This window comes from Aphelocoma coerulescens, chromosome 5 (genome assembly GCF_041296385.1).
Source record: "Aphelocoma coerulescens isolate FSJ_1873_10779 chromosome 5, UR_Acoe_1.0, whole genome shotgun sequence".
Lineage (NCBI taxonomy): Eukaryota > Metazoa > Chordata > Aves > Passeriformes > Corvidae > Aphelocoma > Aphelocoma coerulescens.
This window is the reverse complement of record NC_091019.1, coordinates 18,326,726-18,354,724: the sequence shown is the minus strand read 5'-3', so window position 1 is coordinate 18,354,724 and position 27,999 is coordinate 18,326,726. Positions and strand designations below refer to the sequence as shown.

Sequence of the window (27,999 nt, the reverse complement as noted above, 5' to 3'; positions counted from 1 at the left end):
GGAGCAGTCCTGTGTAGCAAGCTGCCTTCTCCCTGGAAGTGTGGACAAATGGCCATTGTCTGTGGAACTGGCTTGGAGCAGCAAGGGGCAAGCTTGCTCCAGAGACTGACATCCCAGGGCACCTGGGATGTGGTGTAACACCAGCCAGGTGTCTGGGTGGTTTGTGTTGGATGTGCTCTGTGGGGTGCATGTGGGTGTTTTTCAGGGTTCCCCAGGTAGGAATGCTGTGGCTGACTGTGACAATCATGTTGTGTGGGCATTGAGCACTTCCAGCATAAATCAGGCTGGAGAGTGTAACAGTGGCACAAAGCTGCCCACCACAGAGGGGCCTCATATTCCGTGCTGAAGCAGTCAAAGAAACAGAAAATGAGCAAGGAGACATTGTATTTGCACAGTAAAAATACCCAGTAAATTAATATTTTTAATTGCTGTTACACACAGAAGAAATGAGAAAAAAAAAAAAAAACATTCCGAACAAAGAATTAAAATAGTAAAATCGGCATAAAAATGTGTTAAGAAAAGATCCCAGATCAACTGGCTGTACTGTGTGTGGTGACCTTTACAATCACAGTAAAGAAAGTAAGTGCTAGAGACTTTCAGACATGGCAAAGTGCTTGACTCCCCAGAGGAGAGCAGCTGCTTCAGTCACATCTTTCAGTGCACTCTGCCTGGAATGTGTGGGAGAGGGGCTGGAGCAAGAGACGCACATGGGTCCAAGACATAGAGATTAGTATTCAGGACAGACCAGCCACTCTGCATTCTCAGGCAGGCAGAACTGCCACTTACCCAGTGGCATTTGCTTTTTCCTTCCTTGTTTTTTGTGGTTTTGGGGTTAGGTTCTTGTTTTTGTTGTTGCTTTCTGATTTTTGAGTTTTACTTAACAAAGCTTCAGGTTCTGCTGGCCTGACCCTGCCAGCACCATAGGCTTGGAGCAAGCCTCCCCAGCTGAATTAGGAGCAAGGCTTGGTCGAGCAGGAACCTGCACTAGCAGGGTCTAGATAAATATGTTTGTAGTGATTCAGCACCATCGCCCAACGGGCTGGTTTTGGTTTCTTGCTTTTCTTCTCTCAGGAAAAGGTGTCTTTTATTTCCTGATGCTCTGTCTTTTGACTGATCCAAATTGGCCCAGTCATGCTCCCCCTGAAGTCTTGGTGGCTCAACCCCTGCATCCTGTGCTTCAGCCTCACTTTTGAGCCATCACACCACTCCAGTAGCTCACCTGACAGCAGCATAGTGTCGCCACAGAAACAATACAAGCCACAGAAGTTTTGGCATTCCTGCCAACTGGCCACCTTTTTTTCATTTGTAGTCTGTCCAGAGTTGTATATTTTTATTCTTTACACTAAGAGCAAAAATAAAATAATATTAAGAAAATTTTCTCCAAACTAAGAAAATGAAAACCCATCAAATATTTTAAAGAAACCATAAAAATTTGCATTGTGTTTGCTTCTGAGTTCATATTAAGATTTTACTGCAGCTGCTTCAAAAGTATAGTCCATTTCACAGGTACACAGCTCACATTCCTTGGTGTGTAATTCCTTACCTTCATTTGTGTTTGTACAGCAGCTAGTGCTACAAGAACTAGGTAGTTTCTAGCTGTGGTCCAGATTTAGAACAGTGAACAGTGGCATTTTTATCCTAGTTGAGAACATGGTGATGGCTGAGTGCTACATTTCTGGATCAACTTTTGTTCTGGGCCGTAGGACTGGTGGTACAAACACTTCCTTTGCTACAAAACCCACTGTTTCCTTAATTCAGGTGAAAAGAAAGGAATTCAAGAAGGATGTGCCGACCTTATTGATTCTATCAAGGCTTTCCCTCTCTGCTGATTTTAAAGCCAGTAAAACTTACAATCAGAGAAATTACACATCCCTTTGAAAGTTGTCTCACGAAACCCATCTGACCTTCTGCAGACTGAAGGATGAACAGAATGACTTCATTTTCTGTTCCAGTTTTTTCAACAGCCACTGCAGACTGTGAGGTACTCTGTTTTGCCTGGATTATATTTACTCTTGCTAACAGTCAGGGACAAGACCAGACTGCAAAATTTGGATGCAAGGTTCGCATCTAAGAATTTGGTCAAGGCTTTTAGAAGACCTAAAAACCATTTCCAAAGCTGAAATTAGAGAGTTCAGATTTTTAAGCTAAACCTTCCTTAGAGTTCAAGTGTAGCTGAGCCCAACCTGTTAACCAGCATGAATAAATATTTGGCATTTTCTTTCTATCTGATGCAAATTGAAAGGGCAGTGACATATTCCATGCTTTAAGAGAAGTCCTGCAGATCCCTAAAAGCAATTTTAACATTAAAGTTGGATAATACTTGGGATTTACATAGCATTTTACATCTTCAAAATGCTGCATGAGCATCAATCCTCACGATATCCTTGTGAGGCAGGCAAGGGCTAATATATCCATTTTAGAATGGGGTGAGGGCCTGGTCCCCTGCTGTGATAAGTTGGCATAGCACTGGCCCTCATACACCAGATATGGACCTGGCCCCAGAAAATTTAAGTGACTTACCCAAGGCCACAAAAGGAGTGAGTACAGATAAAAGGCAGGAGAATTACCCAGGAGGATTTCTGTCATGAGAAGTCAGCAACTTCCCATCCTCTTCCAAGAACACAGTTGTGATGCCTCTGCTTAAAAGACCCCCTGTCTGTATCCAGCAACCAAGCAGAGGCATCTGCCACTGAGCTCTACAGTTGCTGTTTGCTTTTATCTGCTTCTTCCAGAACAGCTCCCAGAAATACCACAATAGCAAGCTGAAAATACAGGTGTTAGTGTCAAACTACAGGACTGGAAAACTTTCAAGAGCCACTATAAACTCTGCAAAGTTCCTCCTGGGAATTTTATAAACTTGTGTAAAAATATATAAATTACCTCCACTGAATACAATATGAAACCCTCAGCAATCTACTCAAAAGCCATGTTAGAGTAATTCTTAAACCAATCAGTCTTACAGTTGCTTCAATATGGAGGAGTAAGAAGCCAGGTTTTCAGCACAAGCAGAGTAAGAGTAAAGCCGTTAAAATCCCCTGGCTTTGTTCTTCTTGACCTGCCATTTCTTCATGAGCATCACCCCGTGACTCAGCCCAGAAGCATTACTAGCATTTAAAAGTAAACTGCAATTAGCACTGCTTCTTTGACTTCCCTGGGAATTCTGTGCAAGGAGGATCTGCCTACGGAAAGAGGCTGAAGTAAACGTGCTGCATCTTTTATAAGTCCAAATAAAGAGCCAAAGGATCTCCACGCGGGTGCTAACTACAGAAAGTAACCAGACCACGTGTGTAAACTCAAGTGACCACAGACAGGGATTGCAGAAGGATGTTTGGATACAGCAGTGTGAAAAGAGAGCCTCTGGGCTTAGCAACAAAAGGAGCTGCCTGCTGGGGCCAGGAACACTACACCAGCTGGGAGGCTTCATTCCCTCTGTAATGTTCCTGGGCCAAAGACTGGGTGCTTCTCAAGGACTGTACTCCTGAAAAGGAGAAGAATTGATCAAACCTCCCAGTTTTACAGTGCAAAGACGCAACAGGAAGGTCCACAAAGGCAGTGCCACAGACAGCAACACCATTTGTTACATATGAACACCACTCCTTGTTTGCTCTGTTTCAGAGTGAAGATTGCCCTTGCTGGGGTTGAGGGAACAGTTTTAATCCAAAGAAAAGTTATTTAACAGACTGGCAGCAACTGATTAGTGCTTCTTGGGATTTAGGCATCTCAAAATTGTGTAAGATCACTGTCCACAGCAGCTGGTCTCTTCCCAGCAGGAAAGAGCCTCCAGGAAAATGGTCTCTTTCAAGTAATATGAATTAGAAAGAGGAATGCAGAGCCAGAGGGAGATTTTGAAGATTAAGAGCCTTTGCCGGCAAACCTCCAAGCCAACCAGGACCCTCTTCATATGCTGAGGGCTCTGCCTCATTCCCAGGAAGGCTGAAGCTGTTGCAGCACCTTGGATGGAGCAGAGATGGAGCCAGTGTGACCGGCCAGTAAGTCCCAGCCAGGTCACTCCAAGTGACCTGTTCCAGGATAGCAAGGGAACAACAGCCCATTTGGGCTGCACAAGTTTCTGCTGTCCCACCCAGAGATCTCTGCCACCTGAAACTGCACCTCTGATGGCCAGTGGAGAGGAGAGGCCTCCTAATAACACATCAAGACTCTATTCTGCAAGTATCCAGTGGCTGATGGTAGAGCAGGACAGAAAGCAAGCCAAGAAGAAAAAGCAGACAAAAAAGCAACTCAGCTATTTTCAGGAAGTTGAAGACTACCCGTTTCTAGAGAGGAAAAAAAAAGAGAATCAAAACTCAAGACTGTTAAATGAAGCTTACTTTATCACACAAGCATTTCCCTTAAAGCAAAGGGAAGCTCAGGATGTGGGGGGGTTCCTCTGAAGAACTGCCAGCTAAGGACTGAGTGTGCAGGACTGACCCATGCCAAGCAGCTGTGACTCAAAGACTTCAGTGTGCCGTTTGCTCAGGTGCTGGGAGGATGGTGGGGTTCACCCCAAATGCCTGGAGTTCCTCTTAGCTGGGTTAGTCTGTTGCAGGAAGAGATTTGCAAACAGCTGAGCTGAGTAACAGCAGGTGACATCTGCAGAGAGCTACACTGCAGGGTTCAATCTGTGGCCACGAGATAAGCAATGCTGATGAATGAAGATGGTTTATGGCTCTAAATTCCCTTAGCTGTTTACTCCAGGCAGGCCCCGATGTGCCAGTGAATGAATACTGACAGTATTACATAACAGCATTAAAGGGAAGGGATTACACGGGGCTGTGCTACCAACAGTGCTTTCCCCCTCCATAATGCAGCTGACCTTTCTGATCCCTGTCTGAAAAGCAGCAGATGCCTCCACGGGGTCAGGGGGGTTAACCTCGATTTCTGTAATACTGGCTGCATTTACACTGATGGAGAACTCATGGAGAGGCAATGCTTATTCCCTGCCAGGCACTCCAGGTGAGGCTGGAGAGGAGCAGGAGACCCACTCAGCACCTCTCAACACAAGGGAAAAGCTAGTAGGGTTCTATGTGAGTCCATGTGAGTTTGAGAAGGAAGTGGCAGGCGTTTTGAACACAAAGGACAGTGCTTTTCAGGAAGCTCTGCTGAAAAGGGGCTTTCTGAAAAAAAAGAAGTGGTGCAAAGAGGATCGTTTACCACCAGCTGGCAAAACAAGGCAAACTGCATCCAAAATCAGTGCCTTGATCACAGGAAATGCTCACGCAAAGATCTGAGATACTGCAGGCAGCAGTACTAAAAAGTACTACTGAAAGTGCTACTGAAACTTAATGGGCACATGGAATATTACTTGCTAGGACATTGGGGAAAAAAGGCATAAAGATTAAATGCCTGTCTGCCACACTAAGGATAATTAGGGCATACACTAAGACAATGAGTAAGTTGTGCTGTAAAAATCCAAGTTCCTCGTGTGCCCATTACATCTCACTGGTGGCTGCAGGCACCGTGTAACTGTGTGCATGTGGTGAGGGAGAACACGCTGGCCTGGCTACCAAGATGTCCCTGAAATCCCACCAAACTCCTGCACTCTACAGTTCTGCCACCTGCAGTAATGCTGACTTGCACCTAGAGACCTGCCCTGGAGCAGTGATCACTGCAGTCAAAGCACACAGCACTGCCAGCACACCTCTTGCTCTGTGCCCTCAGCTCGGGGTTCTGCTTTCATGCTGGTTCTGCTGGGTACTGCCCCACACACTGTCATTGACTCCAGAGCTCAGCTCCGAGCTGGATATGCTGGTTTTACTCTCCCTCCATAACTCCAGTTTGCATACTAAGTTTGTAATGCACAAAAAGAGACAAACATCGGTTAAATTAATTTTTACCTATGACTTTAGCAGAGATCTGTGCCTGTCTGCCTACAATCAAGAGCAAGCCTTTTAGCACCGTGCACGGCCAAACCTCCTTTCCACCAGCCCTCCTCTTCCCAGACATTCGGCATCAATTTCAAGACTAACAAGTAAAATGCAGTAGTACAGCACTTCCAAGGAGGAAAAATTGAATGAGTAACTACTGCAGGGGCAGTCTAAGCTTTCTGATGTGGACTCCACACTGAAGTAAGCTGTATTCAGAGAAAGCCATCGAAAAAAAAAGTAATTCCCAAAGGTAATGCTTCAAAGAAGCAAAATCAACATCACCAGTGTGCCTAGAGAAATGGAGATCTCTCTCAGGGGTGAATGCAGCTACAGCACCTGAGATATAACCCATGTGTTCACAGCCTATTGGCACTCTGCCTAGCTCCTCTTCCTGAAGTCCTCTTCATCTCTGGTCTCCACAGCCGACAGCGCGATCAGCATTTGGGCTGCGTAGTACGTGGCCATGATGATGAAGCGCGAGTAGGGCACGGGGAAGCAGAACTCGTTGAGCGCGATGGTGAGGTCGGACACCATGAAGAGCATGGCGCCGACGCAGGCCGACAGCTTGGTCCACGTCCACAGGTCGTTGCACAGCTGCACGCCCGCCATCGCCCGCCAGCCCATGAAGCCGATCAGGGCGATGTACACGGCCACCAAGTAGGTGAACGGGCCCGAGAGGTAGGAGTACAGGAAAGCATAGCAGGAGCTGGAAACAACGCCCATCAGCAAGCCGGCTTTGAGGTCCAAAGGCTTCATGCCAAAGGCTGAAGAGTACAGGATGTGTGTGATGGCGAACATCAGCAGACCTGGAGAGAGGCAGTGACACAGAAAGTGTGACCTTTCAACAGTGACTGGCGGTCAGTAGCAGAAGAAAATACTCCTTGCAGTGTTACCCCCGTAACACTACCAGTGAGAACCACACTGACCACTTGGGACCATTTTATTACGGAAATCTGTACATGGAGATAGCACCAAGCCCCCAACATAAACAAAAGCCCCAGCACAACTACAGGTACAGCCAAGTACAGCTCTGCTGTGATAAAAGCCTTTCTGCTGAGAGGCCGGGTGAACTAAACTGCTGCAGAAGGAATTGAGCTTGTTTTTCAGGTAGTTCCTCTTCCCCTGCTTTGGGCGGAAGGTTGGGAGCAAGGCAAACCAAAAATCACCCCCTCTAACTATCCATAGTGTTTTGCTCATAGGTCATGAGTGGAACAGGAAGACTAGAATCAGAGCAGTGGAGGAACAAAACGTGACAAAAGACACTAATGCCTCCAAACCCAGACACAAAGGCTGCCCGTATTTAGCCACAAACCCAAAGGCACTCAAGGACTAAATCTGGCTTCTACTCCATCTCTGCCCATAGCTGGGAGAAACCTAAGCTGGAAAGAAGCAGCTGGCATATTTCAGAGACCGCACCAATGTGATCAGCCAACAATTTTATGGCTATTTGCAAGATTCAGATGAACCTTACCAGGAATCAAACAGGGAAAATAAAATGTCGGCTTCCCTTTGAAGTGCAACACTCCTGAGAAATGCCAGATGTGGGTGTTGGAAGGTGCTGCCCATATGTTATGCACTTGCCACTAATCCATTTGACAAAAATATGTCCCAATGTGTTGGTACAGCTGCTGCCTCCAAGCTGTCATGACAACTGTAGGTAATGGGCCACAAACAGAGCTCAGCTCCTTGGGTCTTCTGGTTCCCAGACCCACACATGGTGCAGCTGCAGGCTCTCCAGCTTTATCCTGGCAGGGTTATTAGAGGAGCTGGAAGTTTTCATGCAGCTCAAAAGCATGAAATGGAGAAAAGTATCTGGGAAGCTGAGTCCTTCAGCAGTACACTTGCTCACATTTAACGCATGATGCACTGGTGTAAAGGGCAGTCACAAAAACCTGCAGCTGGCAGACGTTGCTTCATCCAACTGCTCTTGTGTTGAGGCAGCTCCGGGAAGTGGAAGTGTCTCCCTGCCTTTGGGGAGGACCAGACCAGACACCCACTGAGAGCTCAGCCATGGTGGGATGCAAAGGAAATCCACAGGAGGGAGGGGGCTGGTGGGGATCTGTTTTGCAAGGTGAGGCTGTAGAAAATGGACAGCGTGAAGGGGAAAGAAGAGAAGCACAAAAGAGGGCAACGAGAAGCTGTTGTTTCACAGAGCTATCGCACTTCATGGGCACGGCACTGAAGAAACTGAGAAGGGATTTAGGACAAGAGCTTTTTATAGGGTTATAGTGTGGGAAAGGTTAGAGCCCAGGGAGGTGGTAAGCATAGGAAAGGTATGTCGCCCTAGCACTAAGGAATGTTTTTTCCTTCAATGGCATTATATGGAACATTCTGCAACAGGGAACTGAAGAATGTGTTATCCTTCATGCAGGCATCTGGCAGCAAGGAGGAGGAGGAGGAGGAGGAGGAGGAGAGGACAGGATGCAGCAGGCAAACAAAACCTGCAAAGGCAGGAGGAGTTTCATGATATGTGGTGAGGCTGGTCACAAAAAAGGGAGTCAGCTCCCAGGTTTACTCATTCAACACCCACAAATCAAGACAGGAACTGGGAAACCTGTGATGGCTGCACGGGGAAGGGGGTGTGTTTCTCTTGCATTTCTCGGCCTTTAGCTTGGTCCTCTCAACCACCTCAGGGAGATCAGCCCTTCTCTCTGTCCGCTTTTCTTCCCCTGGGTTTCCTCAGGCTGGCAATAAGGCCTTTTTGCTAGTCCCTGCCTTCTTCACCAAATGCATAAATTGCTTCTAAGTGCCTGCTATCAAAGGAGGTGGATGGATATTAGCACTGTAAAGTATCTTCTACATGCAGTAAGACACTAGTCGGGAAATAGCATGTTATTAATGGACTGAAACAGCAAAAATGAAAAAAAGTCAAGTGTGCCAGGAGTAGGTTCCCAGGCTCTCGCTTCCCTATAAAGTAATGAACAAACGTCCTTTTATAAACTCATTGTCTCAAAAGCTTTTCAAATGAGCCCAGTTTCCAACCCTTTTCAGTCCAAAAACTACAGAAATTGAACAGAATGTACATTTTTATCCAGTATTTCCTCTTCTCTCCTGAAACTTCAAATTCCCACAATTGACGACATCAAAAATATTGTCAGTTGTCAGCAACAGCAACCTGATGAGTTTTAAATAAGAGAAAATACATTTTGCAGGCAAGGTGAAGGATGAAGTGGAGCAGTGCACTTTATCTGCTTATATCTGAAATGCAAATTTTAACACTTCCCTACAGAAGGCTGTAGCTCAGTGGGCTGATTTTTTCAAAATGCTCCAACAGAGCTTCTCTTCTCCTTAGGAAGAAAAAATGTGTCTAAACCCACAAAGCAAAACTTCTCAGTTGTGAGGTTAGGGTTGAAAATCTGACTCATTTGCAGATTAAATCACATCAAACAGATGCTGAATTGCTGTGACTGGTTAACCTTCCTCTAGCACTAAACTGGAGATGGAACTTGGAGATATATCAGCTACATAGGAATGGAGAAGTGCAGAACAGTCCATATATGAAAATGGTCATGGGGAGATCTGGGCCTTGAATGTTTTCCAAGCCATAGCTTAAGGAGCAACTCCAGGAGGCAAAACCAGTTGGTCTGAGGCAACTGAGCCAGGTACTCCTGTTGGGAGGAGGCCCATCAGTGGGAATGTCAGCACTCAGCACAGAAGGGATGGCACCTTGAGAAAGCTGGAGCTCCTCAGCAACGTGGCCGAGGTTCAGCCAGATAGGTCGAATCCTCAGGGTCTAATCCAAACCCCACCAAAATCAGTAAACATTTTTACATGAACTTTTAATAGGATGGGGATAAGCCTTTGGGAAGCAGGATTAAAACCAGATTCAGAGCATTTGGCCTTCCATATCTGGCACTGCACACACTTCCTTGTCATAAAGAAAGAGCTTGTGGGAATCCCAGAATAAAACTAAATACTAACCTCATGAGAGGGGAAAAAATAAGCCTTTGACTTTCAGAGCTGACAACAGCACAAGTCAGAAAAACTCCCTCGTCTCATCACATTTTCCAGTGGGACAGTCACAGCAGTCAGTTCATGGTGGGTGTTATGTGAGATCCCTGTGCTGCTTAAATTAACTTCAGAAACCCCACCAGTCAGTTCAGTGAAGGACTCAACTGCTGCTGATTTCTTGTGACAGTCCAAGGCCAGGGAGAGCATTGCTGCAGGCAGGTTCAACGTGGCTTTAAATGATTAATCTGAATCATTATGTTCCAGTCTGCAAACTAGCAAAATAAACCAAGCTCGTTTTGCTCTGAGAGATGTGGATCTTTCTGTAGAGAAGACAGACCACTGTGGTAAGGTTTGTCCTTGACTGACCATCATTTAAATGTTTTTCAAAACAGACATGTCTTGTACAACAGGCTGCATAATTCACACTGATGAACATGCAAGTAGGACAAGATTTCTTCTGCTTTGGTTTCTGTCATCCACTTAATGCCTCCCTCAGGCTATGGGCTTGTCTATCAAAACATAAATGTCCTCTCCACCTGTTCTCCACCAAGGACCTTTGCACAATGTGTCCCATTCCCAATCCTTACAGCAAAGGCCTGACAGATCTCCCTGCAGAGAGATAGGAGGTAAATACTTCCTGTAGCTTCATGGGAGCTGACGAGTGACATGAGCATTTCCTTCTCTTCCCCAGGGATTCTGCCATGCCACCTTCTCAACTCCAGCCAGCCCAGATGCTGTGACACATGCCAGGAAACCAAACCTGACCCTATTACCTCTCTAACCTCAAGAGAAGCTCAAGAGAAAGATTCATCCATGATGTGATTCCTCTAACCATGATGGATTTTAGTCAAGGGATGAGTGCTTCCCAGCACCCGGGGCTTAATGAATAAACAAAACATGTGGCCCAGCAACTCATTACTAAATAAAGAGGGTAACAGCTGGGCTCCGTGGCATCCCCTTAGGACTGACACTGTACTCACCATGAATGAAGTAGCCTTGCTCCTGCCAGATGAGAAAGGCGTCTCCCACTGCCGAGAATATGAGTCCCGCTAGGATGCGGCTGGCACTCCGGTGTGACACTAAGAAGTTAATTCCATGAGCCAGAAGGAAAACCCACAGGCAAAAGATGGGCAGACATTTAATGAGGGCACTGAACCAGGAGGGGCTGGAAGTTGGCAGCCAGAGGACAAAATAGACACAAGTGGCTTTAAAGAAGGGGACCAGTTTGGGGCCTTCACTCTTCACCTAAAGAAAACAAACATTGAAAAAAGATAAATTAATAGGATCATCAGAAGCATCAGTGGAATAAACTTCATAACAGAACTGTCTCCTTCCTTTTGAAAGTTGCTCTTCCATATGCTGTCAGCTGCCAGTGTTCCTACCCCAAGAAATGCTGGTTGAACTTGACCATGATACTCTGCCTAGACCTTTGTGACTCTCTCTGCTAAAAACACTTCTTGGTTGGCAGGATGGGCTTTAGATGGTGGATTTGGAAAAAGTTTTAGATACCTTTTCTCTTTATTTGTTCCACTGAAAATATTTAGGCCATCAGTCAAACTGCTCCGGTGCTCCGTGTCACCTATCATGTGTTTAGACTAACCCTTTTTATACACCTTTCCTGGAGCTGTGGAAATACTGCATGCCCAGATATATCCCAGCAGCAAACAAGCCAGCAAAGGCACAAATCTTCTCTCCCATTTTCACAAATCCACCTGCTTAGCCGGCTGCAGATCACCCTGAGGATACAACCTCGCTCCTAACCCATTCTTTCTCCTGCCCTGTAGCCTCGTGCCTGGGGCTTGCTGTTGGCATCACGAGCTTCAAAACCCAACACATCAACCTCCCAGGTGAGGATGTAACTTCCTCAGCTGACTAATACCAACATCAACCACCTGTGGCTTTGTTCTAGCATTACACTAATAATACAGTACCCGTATTGCAGGAAATGTTTTGACTCAGGGCTCTACTGTGTAAATACAGACACAAAAAAGCAGCACAAGCACTTGGCTACTCATAACAAAGCCACGAAGCAGGGGCAGGGCACAGAGCTACAGACTCCACAGGCTGGGTCTGCTCCTGATAAACACTCAGCTGAGACTACTCTGCATAGTGATACATATTGTGTTCACTTGCCCTCCTCACATTTCTGCATTTCAGTGCAGGTGGGGAAAATGCCACGTGAGGAACAAAGCTATGATTTTATTTGCTCCCTGGAGAAGAGCTGAGGGCCAAAACAAGGAGCAAAGGAAAAGATTGTAACTGTTTCCATGCCTGCAGGGGTTCACTCTCAGTCCTCTCATTTCTTTGGTCAAGCAAGATTTATTTGCTTCATATCACAATGACTTCCCACTACTCATGGCCAGAGCACACAGAGGCCTCCTGCCTCCGTGGAGGAGGACACGGGAAAATTTATAGGCATCCAAACTGATTTCACACTGTGAAGTCCAAACTGGTCTTTTGGGTTTTTTCCCAAATAACTTGATCCTTTTTTTGCTTCCTGCATCATGGGACATTGCCATGACCAGAGTCCATCTTCCTTTGATGCAAGGTGTCTTGGTGCAGATACCTAGAACAGGTGGAGATTGCACAGGAAACATTCCATGCTTACAGTGCTCAGGTGATAATCTCATAAAAATTCCAGAGCTTTTACGGGCACAAGCAAACAGAGTCAGGTGGAGTTGGAAGACAGAGGCAGAGGCAGTGGAGGGCATCTTCACATGCAGTATTTACAAAGGGAATGCAATCTCTGAAGCAGTGAGGCTATAAATAAAGGGCATCCCAAGAAGACAGTGCCTTCAAAATTTTTCTCACATCTGATGGAAATTTCCCCAGCATATCAGCAGTTTCTTGGCAGTAAGGTATTTCATCATACATTATTCATAGGCTATTGCCAACACAATTTTTAAACACTCCATTAAACAACCAGGCTACACAATTCCCTAACAAAAGGACATCAGCAAGCCGTTAACTTTCTTGTATTACATGGGGAGCTGTCGTGAGTCCTCTACTTAGGCTGTCTAAATTAATCACCATTTACTACTCCTTGTCTGCGTTCCTTGGGAAAATTCTGGCAGCAAATAACAAATGAACTTGAAATAAAAGTCATAGAAGCACATCGAGTCTCACAGTACTGGGGTTGCCTGTGAACTATCAAGTATCGTAGGGGAGAGAGTGCGTAGAAGCATACAGGAGGGTATTTGGGTTAATAAACATGGGAAGCTTTATTTAATACCTCATATTAACAGAAAAACATCTGCTAGGAGCAGTTACCATTACCATCACAGCTTGCCCTCCCCTGTATGCACACATGATGAGGCTTGGTTTTAATGGTTTTAATTACACTTGTCATTTCCCCAGGAACCTTGCCTTACTGAAGCTAAGGTACACACTTGTGCAGAATTATTATATTTGCTTGGTAAGCTTAAAATTACCTTTTCTCACTATCTGAATGTGAATTTTGCAAGCCCAGAAGCTTTATTTTAGAATAATGGTTTGTATTATTTCCATCCTAATGATAATTGAGGAATTTTTCATGCATAAGAATTATAGAACCCTCGTGTAAGAATGACCTCATACTTCTATAAGGGCTACAGGTCTCTAATCATTGACACTTTATTTCTTTACACTTTTTTCTCCAAGTATATTTCACATGAGTTCTTCCCAGCCATGCCCTTGCCCATCACTGAATGCTGCAGCTCACTGGAGCCTCTTCTATGGCTCTGACCAAGATGAGAGCCTCATGAGTGGCACTGGAAATACTTTGGAAAAATCCTCCAAGAAAAACTGAGGCAACCAGAGGGTGAGGCTGGAGGTTGTCCTCCGTTTGGTCATGTGGCTGAGGCTTGGAAAGAGGTGATGCGGCAATTTGCCACCTGAAGGACAAGTCAAGACTGGTATTGGAAAACCATGTACCAACATGACTTGGAAACTGTGGCTTGAGGAAAGCCAAGCATATAATCCATGACAGGACTGGCCTGTACCACAGGGAAGGGAACATTATTTCTTGGCTGCGTGGATAAATTGGATTAAACCACCCATTTCCTTTGTCCCTGTGTCTCAGAGATAAAATGTGAGATGGGGCTGGAAAAGGAAGCACTTGATGGAGGTGACAAGATCCTTTTTGCTGATGTGTGTGATTGTCATGGCTTTAGGCTGGGTTTCACCATTTTGTCACAAATTCTATTGCATTTTTCTTCCAATTCTTTTCTCCTGCCACCGCTAATTTACTCTGTGCTGAAATGCAGTACAGAAAGTATCTTGAGTGCAATAACAAGGCAGTATTTCCAAGTTTTGAATTTCTAAAATGAGCAAAATTCAGGGCTTTTTCTTAACTGCTATGACTACTAAGTTACTTAGAGTCTTTTAAAATTAGTTTAAACTGCTGTAAAGCCACTATCTCTGTATTTGTAGAATTACAGTAGAAGTATTATTTATTAAATTATCTGTATCTAACCAAATCCAATTAAACCCTCCAAGACTCGGGCAGACTAGGAGGAAGTTGTGTCTTGGCTCTCACCAAGATGCCAGATGATCTCCAGAGAACCCTTCCAATCTCAACCATTCTGTGATTCTGTGATCTTCAAACAGAACATGGTACTGTCACATGGAGCTCTCTGGAGGCTCAGGGCTTGGATATCCACCTTCCTAGGTGTTCATAGGTTTACAGCACCCCTTCTTGTTTTGTCTGTACTCATTCTGCTCCAGTTTGAAATACTGCTGTATACAGCCTGTGCTGACTGCTGCAGGCACATAACCAAGCCAAAAACTTACACCTGGCTCCTCTACTCCAGAATAAGCCCCATCCACAGAGACATTTATAAGACAGTGCCCTGATTTTCTTTAACATTTTGGAGACAATTGTCTGTATCTATATCACAAGTGGGAAAGCAAATCCAGCTGCCACAGGGAGGGAGACATCTTCCTCCTGAGGCACAGAAGAACATCAGAAGCTTGTTGCATTAAAATGCTAAAGTTGGACAGAGTTCACTGTTCCTAAGCCTTGCACTGATCCCAGGAAACAATGTGGAATATCAACTAATGCTCTTCTCTCTGCAAAGTCCCCTAAATCAGCCTGCACAGAAGATGAGTATACAGACACCAGCTGTGTGCCAACCTGCTGTGGGGATACGGCTCACACCCACTGGGCTGCAAAATGCTGCTTTCCAGAAAAAGTGCTGTAAAAATAATACCCCAGCTATTCCACTGAGCAACACTTGAGCACAACTGTGTGTGCTGGCCAAAAAAAGCTGGGCAGTTGTCCTCCACCCAGCCCTCCCATCAGCCTTGCACCATTTTGTGTCTGAGCTGCTTCTCCTGGCTTTTGGCATCCAGCATCATGGATCCTGCCTTGGTTCTACCCTACTGTGACAATAGCTCTCACCCCCAGCTGTGTGCCAATAAATATTTATTTGGCTTTGTTGCCATGTTTGCTGCCACTTCAATCCCATGGCCCCTGTTTCTCAATGTCCAGAATATGTGGCTCTCTGCAAGCCTCTCCAGCTCTGCTCTCCTGCAGGAGCAAACATGCTCCAGGGGACAACCGATTGCCTACTGCCATTTGTCAAGGAAGGTACTGGCTTGTACATGTCCCAAGTTGCTCCTGAATAAAATACTGAAAATAAGTGCTTGTTATGAAGGGTGGTGAAGAGTTACTGAACCAGCCAGTCAACCTGCCTGAAATACTGTGTTAGTGCAATGTATCTTTGCAATTAATAAGAGGGTTTATGTTTGTGCTGGAGATGCCAAGGGCCAAGCATCCAAGGCAGATGGTTCCTGAACAGGCTCCACATGCTGCAGGAAATTCAGGGTTATAGATGAACCCTCCTCCCCTCAAGTGGAGACAAGATCGTAGAGGCTACATCTAAAATGGATTTGTAAAACAGCAAATAAATCACCCAGAAGATGGTACATGATTTGCCTTTGGGAGAATTTGTGTGCTGATAATCCTGTCTTCATCGTGCTTATGCCATGCAATGAGTTTTGCCAGGTCTTTACTGCAGCTTCTGGCACTCCCCAGCACAACTCAAGGCCTCTGTTTCTCCCACAGGGGTAATGCAGTGAAACTCAGCTCATGCTCAACTGTTCAGTCAGACCTGTTTGCAAGGGGTCAAAAAATCATGGTTTTGTCTGACAGGAGCCTCTGTTGTTCAGCACAAGCCAAAATAACAGGACTCTGTCTGAATACTTCCAGCCTGGAAAAGGACCATTCTCTCCTCCCAGCTCACACAGGAGTGTCCAAGGCAGCTCTTCCACCCCCAGGGTCTCTTCAACTCCTGCAAAATAGGGCTGATATGTTGGCTTTTGTCATTCCTCCCTCTACTCCAGCAGCCTGGGTACTCTCTTCCCCACCTCAGTTAAGCAAAATAAGGTCCAGCTGTACTTCCAAGCTTTGCTCCACAACAGACTAACACAGGGTTGAGAGCTAGAAATACCTGACTTCTTTTTCTTAAGACCAAGCAATGGCTATTCGCCAGAAAAATACAATTAAAAAACTGGCACAGGCCCTCACAGTTCTTGGATTATGAACTCAGCTATATTGCTGCACAAATTCTTGGCACCAGAAAAGTCACCCTTTGGTGGAGGCACAGAGGAGCAGGCAGTGGGTGAGGATCAATCAAACTGGCATCTAACGAGGGCCCCTGTGCACAGCCCTGGGCTGCTCCAGACACAGCTGCATGCAGGAACAAGAACCACAACAAAACTTATTTTCACCACCAAGCCAAAATGCTACCCAACTAGCATTTACATTAACATTCAACCTAATCTCCAGTTTAACAATGGAGGGGATGAAAAGCTGTCGGCACCGAGGTTAAAACCTTCCAGATGAGCGACTTCGCCCCAGATGCAGAGAGAAGCACGAGTTTCCCTGCAGATGCCTGGCAGCAGGGCAATGTTTGCCTGTGCCAGCCTCTCCCAGGTGGAATGGCAGCTTGACTCCCCGCAGCGAGGCAGCACGCCCGGGCACCGCGGGGCACGGCACGGCCACCCAGCTGAGCATCAAAAATGGGGTGGTTTGTGCCAGGAGGGCTGGGGAGCACATGAACGAGGCTCCTCGTGCTGTGACAGCACCGACAACACGAGATTGCAGACGCCACTCTTGCAGTGTAAGTCTTGTCTTCAGGTGCTTAAGGGAGAAGAATGCAAAACACGCTGGGTGCTGAGCAGTCACACTGACCACGCTCACAGGGCAGCTGATGAGGCCAGGCTGGCTCAGCAGCCACTGTGACCTGGGAGCTCTCGGACATTGCAGCTCTCTGCTGCTACACCCGTAAGATAAAAAACATGCATCTGCAGACACCCGGTATGTAAAAAAGTCACAAATGGGAAACTGGGGTCTCGCCCTCAAAAGACTCCTTGCAGGAAGCTTTAGAAATGTAGGGAACAGTCCCTCAGGAGCCTGAAGTAGATTTCGGCGGTTCTGGAGCCAAGGAAATCACCCCACTGCACCAAGGCACAGCCTGTGCCATGTATTGCAAGGGAAGCCCACTCCTACTTCTTGCCTTTTAAACCATGACATTGCCCAAAGCTCTCTTGAGACACTGGACCACGGTGTTCCCTCCAGCAGTTAAGGAAGTTACAGTATCCATAAAGTTACCTCCTGTACGGAATAGAAGACGAAATCCTGTTAGCTCGGCTAATGAGCTACGCAACAGTGTCTCTGGGACCTTCCTGCACTACCCAGGACCTGCTGCTATCAGGCCAGGCAAAGTCAGATTCTGCTACACCCACCAATACCTTACAAACTCACTGGGGTACCTGCCCTTGGCTTTCTAGGACTGCAGGGAAGCCTTCGAGGTGGTGAAGCCTTTCTTTAGCTGATGTTAACTCATAAAAAATTGCAGACAAATACATTTCACCCTGAACTCAAGACTCAGCTTGGAAGTACATATTTTTGCTGGGGTTTGGTTTTGGGGGGTGGTTTTCCTTTTTTCCATTACCAGTATCTGTCCTGTCTACCAAACTGGCACACGACCAAAAGCAGGGCTATTTTAAAAACCTCTTCTTGACCTGCAGTACTAATGACTGACTCCGCATCTGTAGCAATCCTATAGCTGTCAGCAGTTTCAGAGAGTATGGTCAATAACATGCCACTGCCAAGGACTAACAATATTAAACTAGTCAAGAATTCAAAAGTCTCTTCAGGCCTGCAGGGGCTGTCAGAGACTAGTGCTTTCAGGGTAGCTCAATGACTCTCAGAAATGAAAGCAAAAATATAGTATTTGCCTGCCAGCATCTTATCTCAGAGCAAAGACTGCTTTTCTCTCCTGAGATTCCAGATCTTCCCTTTTGTGTAGCAGAAAGCAAGCCTCTCCAAACATTTCCTTTGCTGTAACACTCACAAAAGAACCCCTTGCAAATGCTTAAAAACCTGAACCACAATGGGTCTGTCTTTTCATTTTGCTTGTCAGAGCTGCAGGGCTGCCACAGCAAGGGCACACACCTCAGTGAGGTCAGGTGGAGCCACATCCCTACTGCTACCCTGGACATCAGGAGCAGGCTGCGAAGCCACAGGGAATTTCAGAAGCCAGGCAGCCAGCACCCTGAAATGCACAGTTGGTACCTCTTCTAGGCAATTCCTCTCAGGATGGGAAGGGGCAATTATTTAGCCTGTCACACTAGAATCCAGATAAAAAATTTCTACAGTTTACAGAAAAGTCTGCACAACTTATCCTGGGGAGGGCTTCCAGACCACAAGCACGCATTCTCAGGAGACTCATCATTATTTATATCACACTTTTCTGTGAAAGGAGTGCAGACTTCTGTTGCCCAGGAAGAAGCAGTGTTAGGTGAGCCCAACACGTGAGCTGCAAGGCACAGAGCCAGAGCAAAAAGCAGCACCCCCGTACAATGCCCATTGCTGCAGACAAGTGCCACCCACTGACATCTGCCCCCAGAGCTGTGTGGCAAAACTGGAGCCTCTCTCCAGTCTCTGGTGCAGACCCAAAATAAAATACCCCAGGGAGTGCTGTCAGTTCTTTCCTTGCCAGCACCAAGGGCAGGCTGAATCTCCAGGTAATAGCAGAGAGGGATCTGCATAGAGAGTGCTTTGTTCCCAGGGCTGAAGTCCATCTTTTGCCTGCATCTCCCATCTCCAGCCCTATTTGCACCCCACAACCCACTGCAACATTTATGTACTTGTTGGAGGGCCCCAGCCACTGTCATTTCGCTGTGGCAGGGGGGATGCATGGAAGAATGTCTACCCAGGGAAAATGGGCACTCGGCAAAGCTCTACCCTGCCCCATGCTGCTTTGCCACCAGAGACTGGTATTTGTGAGGGAAGGGAGGCCCTTCCACCCAGAACCAACCTCTTCAGCAGAGAAATGTCCTTTTACCTATAATCTGTGGGGAATAATGTGGGTCTAAATGAAGGGCATTGCAGGAGCTGGTGCTGCCACAGCCCTTTGCAGGAACAGATAAAGAGCCATTAGTGTAGCCCAGAAGGCAGGTGGCACACGACAGGCTGTACCAGCCCTACCAGCCATTGCCAAAGACATGCCAAGGGTGAAACCGCCTCAGGCATTCAAAAGGCACTTTTGCAGCTCATCTTTCTGGCTCACACAACATACTGCACACCTGCCAGAGGTGAGGCTTTTGCAAAAAGAACAGGAAGGAAGAGCTGAAACAGGAGGGGAAGGCAGCTGCCAGTGGCTGGGAAAGCTGGTGGCTCTGCACAAGAGACTTTCACTGTGTGAATCCTCACAAGGGGCTGCAATAATACCAGCAAAAGCAAGTGGGGCTGTGCTGGGAAGCCCAGGAGGGACTGCTCAACTTGTCTTATGCCTATCAGGAAACTGAATGAAAAGCTCTACTCTACCTGTGTATCATGTCCTGCAGCTTGAAAGCTTGTGAAATACTGATATTAAAGAAAATCAGAAGGGAAAAATAGCACTGCATCCCAATAAAGATGTGTATTTAGAGAGGTGCTGCTCTGATACCTTACTAAAAAGCAGCAGCCCTCCTCATGTTATCATGGGATCGATATGCTTATGAGACAGGAAGGTTCTAAGGTCAAAGGATGACAGCAGAGCCACAGATTTTATTTCCAATATCTATTCTTGTGTCAAGATTCTGTGACCTGGATAAGTCAGTTATCACACACAACTTACCTAAAGACAAATTGGATCTTCCAGCCAGTCTCAACAGATGTGGAATGGGCAGGTGCAAACACTAACCTGCACAAACACTAACCCATGCACTCCCAGGACTCACACTGATACACCAAGGCTTTCACTTGCAAAACCCCTACTGTAATCAGGCTGCATAAACAAATGCAGACCACACTCACATATGAGTGTGCAGCTGCTTACCAGGGTTATGCCCTTTATATTGAGGGTGCAAATCCAGAGATGCAACCAAGTGATGTGGAAACTTCATAAATATCAATTAAGTGATAACCTTGTCATCACACTCCTTTTATATCAGGGTTGTAGGGAAAAGCCACGAAACTTGCTCAGTTCCTCCTGCAATGGAGCACAAGTCAGCACTAATATCCATGCCCTAAAAAAACCAAAAGACACAAGCAAATAAGGATACAGTAGCCAAGCCATGGCCTCAGCCCAGTTCTGCTGGAGCCATGGGAGGCACGTAAATCTGAGGATCTGTCTGGTGTGCCTAGAGTGTCCTGAAAAATGAGCAGCTGGCTTAATGTCAAACTTCTCTCAGTCTCAAGCAATGATTCAATCAGAGGCTACTTGCAACCAGCAGAAATGCACTCATTTTGATACATAACAGGAAATTTAATGCCTGATGCCAAATGATGCCATATCTGCTTCCAAAATTGGTATCTGGTGAGAAGCAAGACATGAAACTTTACCATTCTTTCAAATTTAACAAAAGCCTCAAGGCCAATTTGGTAACACAGGTTGTCTCATCTTCCCTCAGTTTTGGCAAGAACATGTCTTGCAGTAATCCAGAGGAATTAGTGTTTGGGAGAAGACTAGCCTGCTGGTAGAAACACAGCATTTCCACAGGAGCACAGCAAGGTGAATCAAAAGAACCACCATCCTCACTAAAAGGCAGATTTGCAATACAAGAGTCAGCCTTGCAACACTGACTAAACGCAAGAAGGGATGCAAGCTGCATTTATCCAGAGCAAAACTGGATCTGTGCAACTCTTGAGTCACAGGCTGCGGTGTCAGCCCCTGGGCTCTGCTGGTGTCTGAAATCCTTCCCACCCAGCACACTTGAAATCTTCAGGAAAGCTCTTGCCCAGCCAATCTACTGCCTTTCAGCTCTGGTGGTGTGTAAATTCCTAGACACAGTTTTCTGTGCTGTGTCACCTGGATACTTGTTCACGTCCAGCATTACATGGAGTGATGCTCTGGACTGACACATTTGTCACACAGAAACCTGTCATTAGCTGAAATGCTATTTAGATTATGGCAGCATAAGAAATGGGTATAGGAAGGGCACAAGCAGGCTAGAAGAAGGAATAACCATCACCCTAATTTTGTGTATGTTGCAGTAAGTAAAATCTACATCTCTGTTGTAATGACAAATCTGCTGGGCATTGTGTGACATGAAGGACAGTAGAAAAATTAAGTGTTGATATAATAACCACTTAGGCCTCCAGGAGGGGAGTTATGTAACTAATAATCTTTTTGCTGTTCAAGAGTTTCCATATGCTAGCAGAAGATGGGTTCCTGATGCCATCTTTTTCTAAGAGTCTAATTTCACTGGAGTTATTATTTCCTCAGCACTATGAAGTTACCCACAGAGAAGATAACTTTGGCTGTTCTGCCACACGCAGTGTATTTGGATAGAGATACCGGACAGGAAAAGAGAACCGAAGAAATGCATCTCTGTCCTTCCAGAGGAGTTATGTGTAAGTACAGACTTCTGAGCTGGACTCAGTCTTAACGCACAAAGCACGCTTTGAACAACAGGCGCGTGTGCCTTGAGTGATATGCTTGAGTTAATGAAGCCTTTAATCCACAGCACTGCCTGCAGCAGTGATCAGCACTGCCTGCTTAATGCTCCCTCCCTGGCACTGGGAAGAGCGTGAGAGAAGCCCGCACTCTCCAGGCTCCGCTAGCCCACCCTCCCCTAGCAACAGCTACAGCAAAGAATGTCAATGTCACAGCAAGAATGCACAAGTTCAGTCTGAGAAAATAAATCGTGGCACGTAACACTATGCCTGGGCTGTAGCTGGCATAAATAAGCACAGCTTTTTGCTCAGTAGGACCAAAGTTTTTAGATTTCTCCCAAAAGGTGGGACTGACATAAATGTTACTAAGATCCAGCTAAGCTTTCCTAAGGTGATGATTCCCTCCCTTTCTTCAGTGAGCTCACATGTTTAGAAATATTTCCTATCACTCATTTACATTGGCTTGTTTTTTACAGTAATGCCGTATTTCCGTAATTGTCTATGCAGTATGTAAATGTGCATGTCCACAAGCCTCCTGCATAATAAAATCCCAGTTTATGATGCATTTAAGTAATGGGGGAAATTTCAATGAAAGCAACAATGTTGCATATAAACAGAGAACAAGTTAAATTAACCATAAGAGTTACTTCTAACTTAGGTGGTTGCTAACATTTCATTCATTAATGCACAAACAATACATCCTCTCTTGAAGAAGCAAAGGCTGAAATAGTTCCATTGTGATCTGGCTTTCTTGTTTTCAGCAGAAGTTTGAAGATTATGGAACACCCTTTCTAATAATAAATGTTTAAAACTATGCTTAGACCTACTACTGCTACAATTGTCCATAGTGCAGAGTCTCTAAGCAACATGATGTACATCAGCTTTCCATACCATCTGGATCAGTGTGGTTTGAACCCTGTTCAGAAACACAAATGATACCCACCCAGTTCTCCAACCCTATTCCCTATTTCTTGCTGGTGAATATCTTTCCAGACCACACCTTTCAGGTATTTTGCCCAGTTTTTGCAAGTCACCCTTATACTCTGTCCCAGTGACGTCCTGCATCTACCCCGAGGGCTGACAAAGGCTGCTCTCAGGAGGGTGCTGCTGCTTCCCACTCAAAAGGGACAGGGTCAAGGGCTCCACTTCCTTCATGCAGTCAAAAACATCATATCCTTTCCCAACCCAGCTATCTCTGTTTAAAGATGCAAATACACCAGAGAAGGAAAGGGGAGGGATAGGGATTGTTAAGATATGGATTCTGGGCAATAATCTGTCCCAAAGAGTGTTTCACCTGTCTCCCCCATATAGGGCTGTGCTAGGTCAAGTACAAGTCGGGTGCAGAGGGAATGTTGTAGGGATGAGAGCCCCTAGTTCATCTTGCTCTAAAAGACACACCAATAACATCTATAACTGCCCCCTCAGGAGACCTACCCTCAGCCAATTAATATCTGTATTTCCCATGCCCTGTTTTCCTCAAAGTGCTGTGGAGCCCTACACTAAGTTTAGCCCTAACTTTAGGGACAAAATAGGGTCCCTTTGAGCAGGGAGCATTACGTAAACGTCAGAATGACTGCATGTCTCCAGGATCATCTCCCACACACTTGTGGCTCCTGCAATCATGGTACCTGCTGGGCAGAAAGGTCCTTAGGGCAAGAGCTATCTCCAACAAGCTCACACTAAAAACTGCTTAGACAACAGTGTTGGGTGTGGGGGGAGCTGGACAAAAATCACTAACAAGTGCTCTTTTATTACAGTGGGAGCAGTGATGACTGAACAGAAATGGAATTAAACCTCACATATCCATGAAGCAAATGTGCTGTTTATCAATACTGTGCTCCAACTGCAGGCTCTCAGCCCACATGGCTTTATGCAGAAAAAACAGCTCTTAATGAGAGCAGTATCAAGAATAACAGTTTTAAAACAGGATGCTTCTGCTTGCCTAGCAGAGTAAGCAGTGAAAGCTTCCCTCCAGGGTGACCTCCAACTGGAGTGAGCATCGCTCACCAGATGCAACAGGATGGCAGACAAATGCATCTTCCCTGCCACAGCCCAGCGCCATGCAAGTCTAGACTAACATCAGCAGGACTCCAGGGCTTTATCCCAGCTGAGGACCTGGCACAATACGTTAAAAGGTATTTTGGCACCAGGCTTGTTTATTTGTAGGCACAGTCCCCACTCAGCACGTATGAATTGTGCAGCATCAGAGACCACAGCTTGACGAGCTCTGCACAATGCCGTGGTCTCGCCGTGTGCACCAGGCAGACATTCCAAGCCCTCCAGGCAATGATGCACACCTGGCAGCCGGCACAAACAAGCAGTCATAGCTGTGATCTCTCCCACGTTCCTCTCCATGGACCGTGCCTCCTTGCGTGGTACCTTCCAGCTATCAGTTGTACAGCAGATTTGGAGCTCAGGGGTTTTGACTCTTGATACAAGAGTGTCCTAAGGAAGGAAAGAGGGGGAGATGCAGGAGAGCAGGCTGTGTGTAAGCAGCCAGGGATACCTGCTGCAGTACCGTACAAAGGCCATTGCTCTGAAAACAGGAAGAAAAATCCTGTCACTCTCAGACATGCTCTTCTGGTGTTCTCCCCACTGAGGCTGATGCTGCAGTGTGCTGGGAGAGGATAGACACTACAGACAAATCAATTCCTCTGGCTAATTTGATTATGCCTCAAGTGCTGCCCCTCCAGAGAGTCTTCCCATCATGTCATGGCAGCAATATCCATGCTGGCTCCAAAGACCTGGACTATCTATGCAGCAAAGGCAGTGCAGTACAGAGATAAGGGCTGGGCCCCAGGGTGAGCACCCGGCTGTGGCCAGACCAATGGCCACTGCCCTTCCCTTCAGCAAGGGACTTGCTGGAGGGAGCCCACCAGCTGTAGAGCCACCCTGCTCCTCGCCCCCATCTGTGCAAGGGCCACACCACGCTCACAGGCAGCAAAGGTTGCCACACAACACCGATTCCAGCCCTCCTTCCCAGGCCACGGGACAGCCGGCGTGGAGCAGCACGGTGCCCTCCTTCAGAGGAACAGCGACATGACAGCCACTGACAGAGACGTGGGAAAAAATGCTCCTCAGAACACTGAAGGCTTCCAGATCTTTTTTTGTGAGATGTGTGCAGGATCATTCGCCCTCCCCTCTCACCTCCACAGCAATGGCAAACAGCTGCAGCTCTGATCATAGCTCCCAGTTTCCTTGTCCCTTCAGCTCCCCACAGCTTCCCACCTGCATTAGTTGCCTTCAGTGAAGTAAATTGTTCACATGTCAAGGACGCAGCCAGAGCAGAAATGTGCTTTGTTACGTGTCAAAAGGGCAAGTGAGTAAAGAAGAGGTTTTTTCATTTTCCTTCCCAAGTTACCTTCCTAAAGCCTTCCGGTCTGAACTCTGTACACCCTTCCCAACACGTACTGATGCTTTAGTGATTTGCCTCAAAGCTTGGTTGAAATAACACTCTGCAAGACCACCTTGATGCACTATCTCAACAGCCAAGCACTGCCTCCTGCAAGCTGTGAAACAAATCCTGTCGGTTTTTGAGCCATTCCAGTACTGTCCCAACATGAGATTTTACTTCCAAGATACACATACACAATTCACTATAACCAAAAGCATTACTGAAGGACAAATTTAGCTTATGGCACAGAAGCACAAAGATACCAAACCTTTTAAACTATTTTGGAAAAGCACCAAAAAAAAAAGTTTGGCACTACAGTGTTATAATTTCCAAGCTACTTCCCTCTGTCTCTAGAGATAAAAGTCATCCCCAGGCCGCTGATGAACTTACCAGGTACATGTTAATAACTGGGGGAAAATTGATCCGAACTATCAGACAACACAGCCTGCTGTGCAGAACTGGCAAAGCAATTCAACAGTTTTGAATGCCGGCTTTGTGAGTTAAGATCAGGACAAGATTTCTACCTGCCAGAGAGTATGCAATTGCCTGGCCCTTAACCAAAGTATTTCAAAACAAGATGAGAATGGATCAACAGGGAACCAGGATACCAGCAGTAGGTGTTCAGTGCTGCAGCAAAGCACCAGGAAACTTTCCCACCAACAGTTATCCTTACAGCATGTGTTAGGCTGCTGGGGTATTCCAACAAATCCCTCACTTTCTAGAAAGGGGAAGTGCAAAGCAGCGTATCTAACAGTGCAGCTTCTCTACTGTTCTGGCAGTTCTTTCAGCATTGAAACAGCCCCTGTTCACCTGCAGGGGCAGTTCCTTGTATTGCTGGCACAAGCCACAGCTCCTTCAGTTACCAGCTTGGTTCCATCAATCCAAGAGTTCTGCTGCACACATCACCTACTGACAGGAAAGCAGTGAGTTGCTACCTTATTGCTGGTTATGTTAATTAAGCATCGTGACTCCCCATGAGACAGGCAGGTGACATCAATCCCAATTTCATTGTCCTTACGTGATGGAAGTGCCAGACTGACTTGCAGACGAGACGAGGTCTCAGCGAGAGGTCACCCAACCTATGGAAAGGTCTGCCCCACACGGGGATCAACACATGCCTCAACCCAAACCAGGACCTGGACAGCAAAGCCACCTCCGGATGGCGAGGCAGAGGTGCCCGGAGGGCAAGGGAGGCCGCGGGGACAGGAGGATGCTGCCGCGGCGCAAGCCCAGGGCAGCTGGGGCAGCGCCGCTCTGAGCAGATGCAGTGCACGTAGAGCAGATGTACTGTGGATGTTTTTAAAAACACACATGACAAGAGGAGGACGCGGCGGAGAACCGCCCGGGCAGGCGCACCGCTGGAGCAACAGCTGCCGGGGGAGGCCGGGGTGAGCATCGCGAGGGGCGGGGGTAGCCGCCAGCGGTCGCGCTCCCGACGGCGGCAGGAGAGGAGCGCCCGCCGCACTCGGGGACAGCACCGCGGAACCGCGCCCGGGCACCGGCCGGGAGGGCACCGGCCGGGAGCGGGGACACCGACCGAGTGCCCGTGGGAGGGGGCGCGGGCCCCGCCGCCCCGCCCGCCGCGCGGCCCGCACTCACCACGGTGACGGGGGACACCATGTCGGCGGCGGGGCGCGCTGCTGCTGCTGCTGCTGTCGCCGCTCCGGCCGTCGCCGCTGTGGCCGCTGCCCAGCCCGGTGCCCTGCCTGCCTGCCGGGGCGCTCTTTTAGGCAGAGCTGACGTCACTGGAGGGGGGCCCCCGCGGCGAATGCGCTGCGGGGAGAGGGAGGGGGCGGCCCCGGGCCCGCCCCGGGCGGGCGGTGGCGAGCGGAGCGGGCGGTCCCGGCGGTCCCGGGCCCGCTGTCGGGAGGATGCGCCCCTCGCTCGGCCCCGGCCCCGGCGGCGTCAGCGGCGCCTCCGCCTCCTGGCCGAGCGCCCTTCGCAGCCGGCAGCGGCCGGGCCGGGCCGCGTCCCCTCCCCGGGGCCGGCCGCAGCGGGGCTGCGCCGAGCCCTGGGAGCTCCGGGGCCGCTCCGCGCCAGCGCTGCCCCAGGGGCACCGGCGGCCCCTTCAGCAGCGCGGGTTCCCCCGCGGCCGAGGGGCGCTAGGGCCGGTCCAGCGCCCGCCGCCGGGGGCTCCTGCCCCGCAGCGCCTCGCGGGTGCGGAGCCCCGGGCCGGGCACACGGGGCGGGACCGCGTCCTTCGCTCCCGCACTTCACCGGTACCAGGCGCTGGGCGAGAGGCAGCGCAGCCCTTACCCCTCGCTCTCTCCCAGGCCCCGCCCGTCTCCGCTCCCCGCTCCGCATACCTGGTCGCCTGCCTGTGGCCGCACGCCCCAGTCTGTCTTCCCTTCCTGTGGCTTCACGCCTGCCGCTCCTGCTCCTGCCCTTCCTTTCACGTCCCTATTTCTTTTACAGTCGTCTGTGGCCTTCCACTCTTTCTCCTCCACCTTCACTCTCCACCACCCCATGTTTCCATATTTTTTGCTTTTCAAGGCCTTCTCTCATTTCACAATTGTCCCCTTAACGCTTCCCATCATCTCCATTCCAAGACCACAGGTCCTTAGCAAACCCTCTCCCTTGCAGGGCAGGCTGTATTTTCCAGCCCTGTTCCTGCTGCCAGTGGCTGGTAACGGCCCCTGTGCCCCCCCAGGACTGGGTCCCTCCCACCTTACATCCCCATACCCAGCCTTCTGCCAAGGTCGTTCAGTGACTGCAAAAATGTTGGTGTTGGCACAAAGACAAGGCAAGGAACATTTAAGGTGGGATACGAGAGAGTGGGGTGCATCAGTTCAGACTTACTAAAGTGACCCTGGGACTACCTTCAGTTTGTTTTTACTTGAGGATTAATATTTAAGGATGCAGGAAGCCACATTGCATGTAATACGATCTTGCTCACAGGTTTCACTTCATGACAAAACAAACAG

At 47.7% G+C, this 27,999-nt stretch overlaps 1 protein-coding gene across 2 annotated transcripts; it reads right to left on the bottom strand.

Annotated features, from left to right (window-relative positions):
- Positions 1–401: 401 nt before the first annotated feature.
- TMEM86A (transmembrane protein 86A) lies at positions 402–26,785 on the bottom strand. Of its 2 annotated transcripts, none has more exons than XM_069016909.1 (3): positions 26,675–26,785; positions 10,796–11,060; positions 402–6,670 (listed from the first exon to the last, which is right to left on the bottom strand). In XM_069016909.1, exons 1-3 carry the CDS (start codon positions 26,693–26,695, stop codon positions 6,243–6,245), a joined length of 714 nt encoding a protein of 237 aa, XP_068873010.1. In that variant the 5' UTR covers positions 26,696–26,785; the 3' UTR covers positions 402–6,242. The 2 variants fall into 2 exon arrangements, with proteins under 2 accessions (XP_068873010.1, XP_068873011.1); XM_069016910.1 differs by lacking the exon at positions 26,675–26,785 and adding an exon at positions 26,364–26,493.
- Positions 26,786–27,999: the final 1,214 nt, after the last annotated feature.

Bases quoted from the DNA above. Each gene is read 5' to 3' on its own strand.
- TMEM86A (XM_069016910.1), bottom strand. From the start codon at position 26,471: ATGCTCACCCCGGCCTCCCCCGGCAGCTGTTGCTCCAGCGGTGCGCCT. The intron at 11,061-26,363 runs GTACATCTGCTC...TGTTTTCTTTAG, and splicing joins TGTTTTTAAAAACATCCACA to GTGAAGAGTGAAGGCCCCAA. The intron at 6,671-10,795 runs GTGAGTACAGTG...GCCTCTCTCCAG, and splicing joins GCAAGGCTACTTCATTCATG to GTCTGCTGATGTTCGCCATC.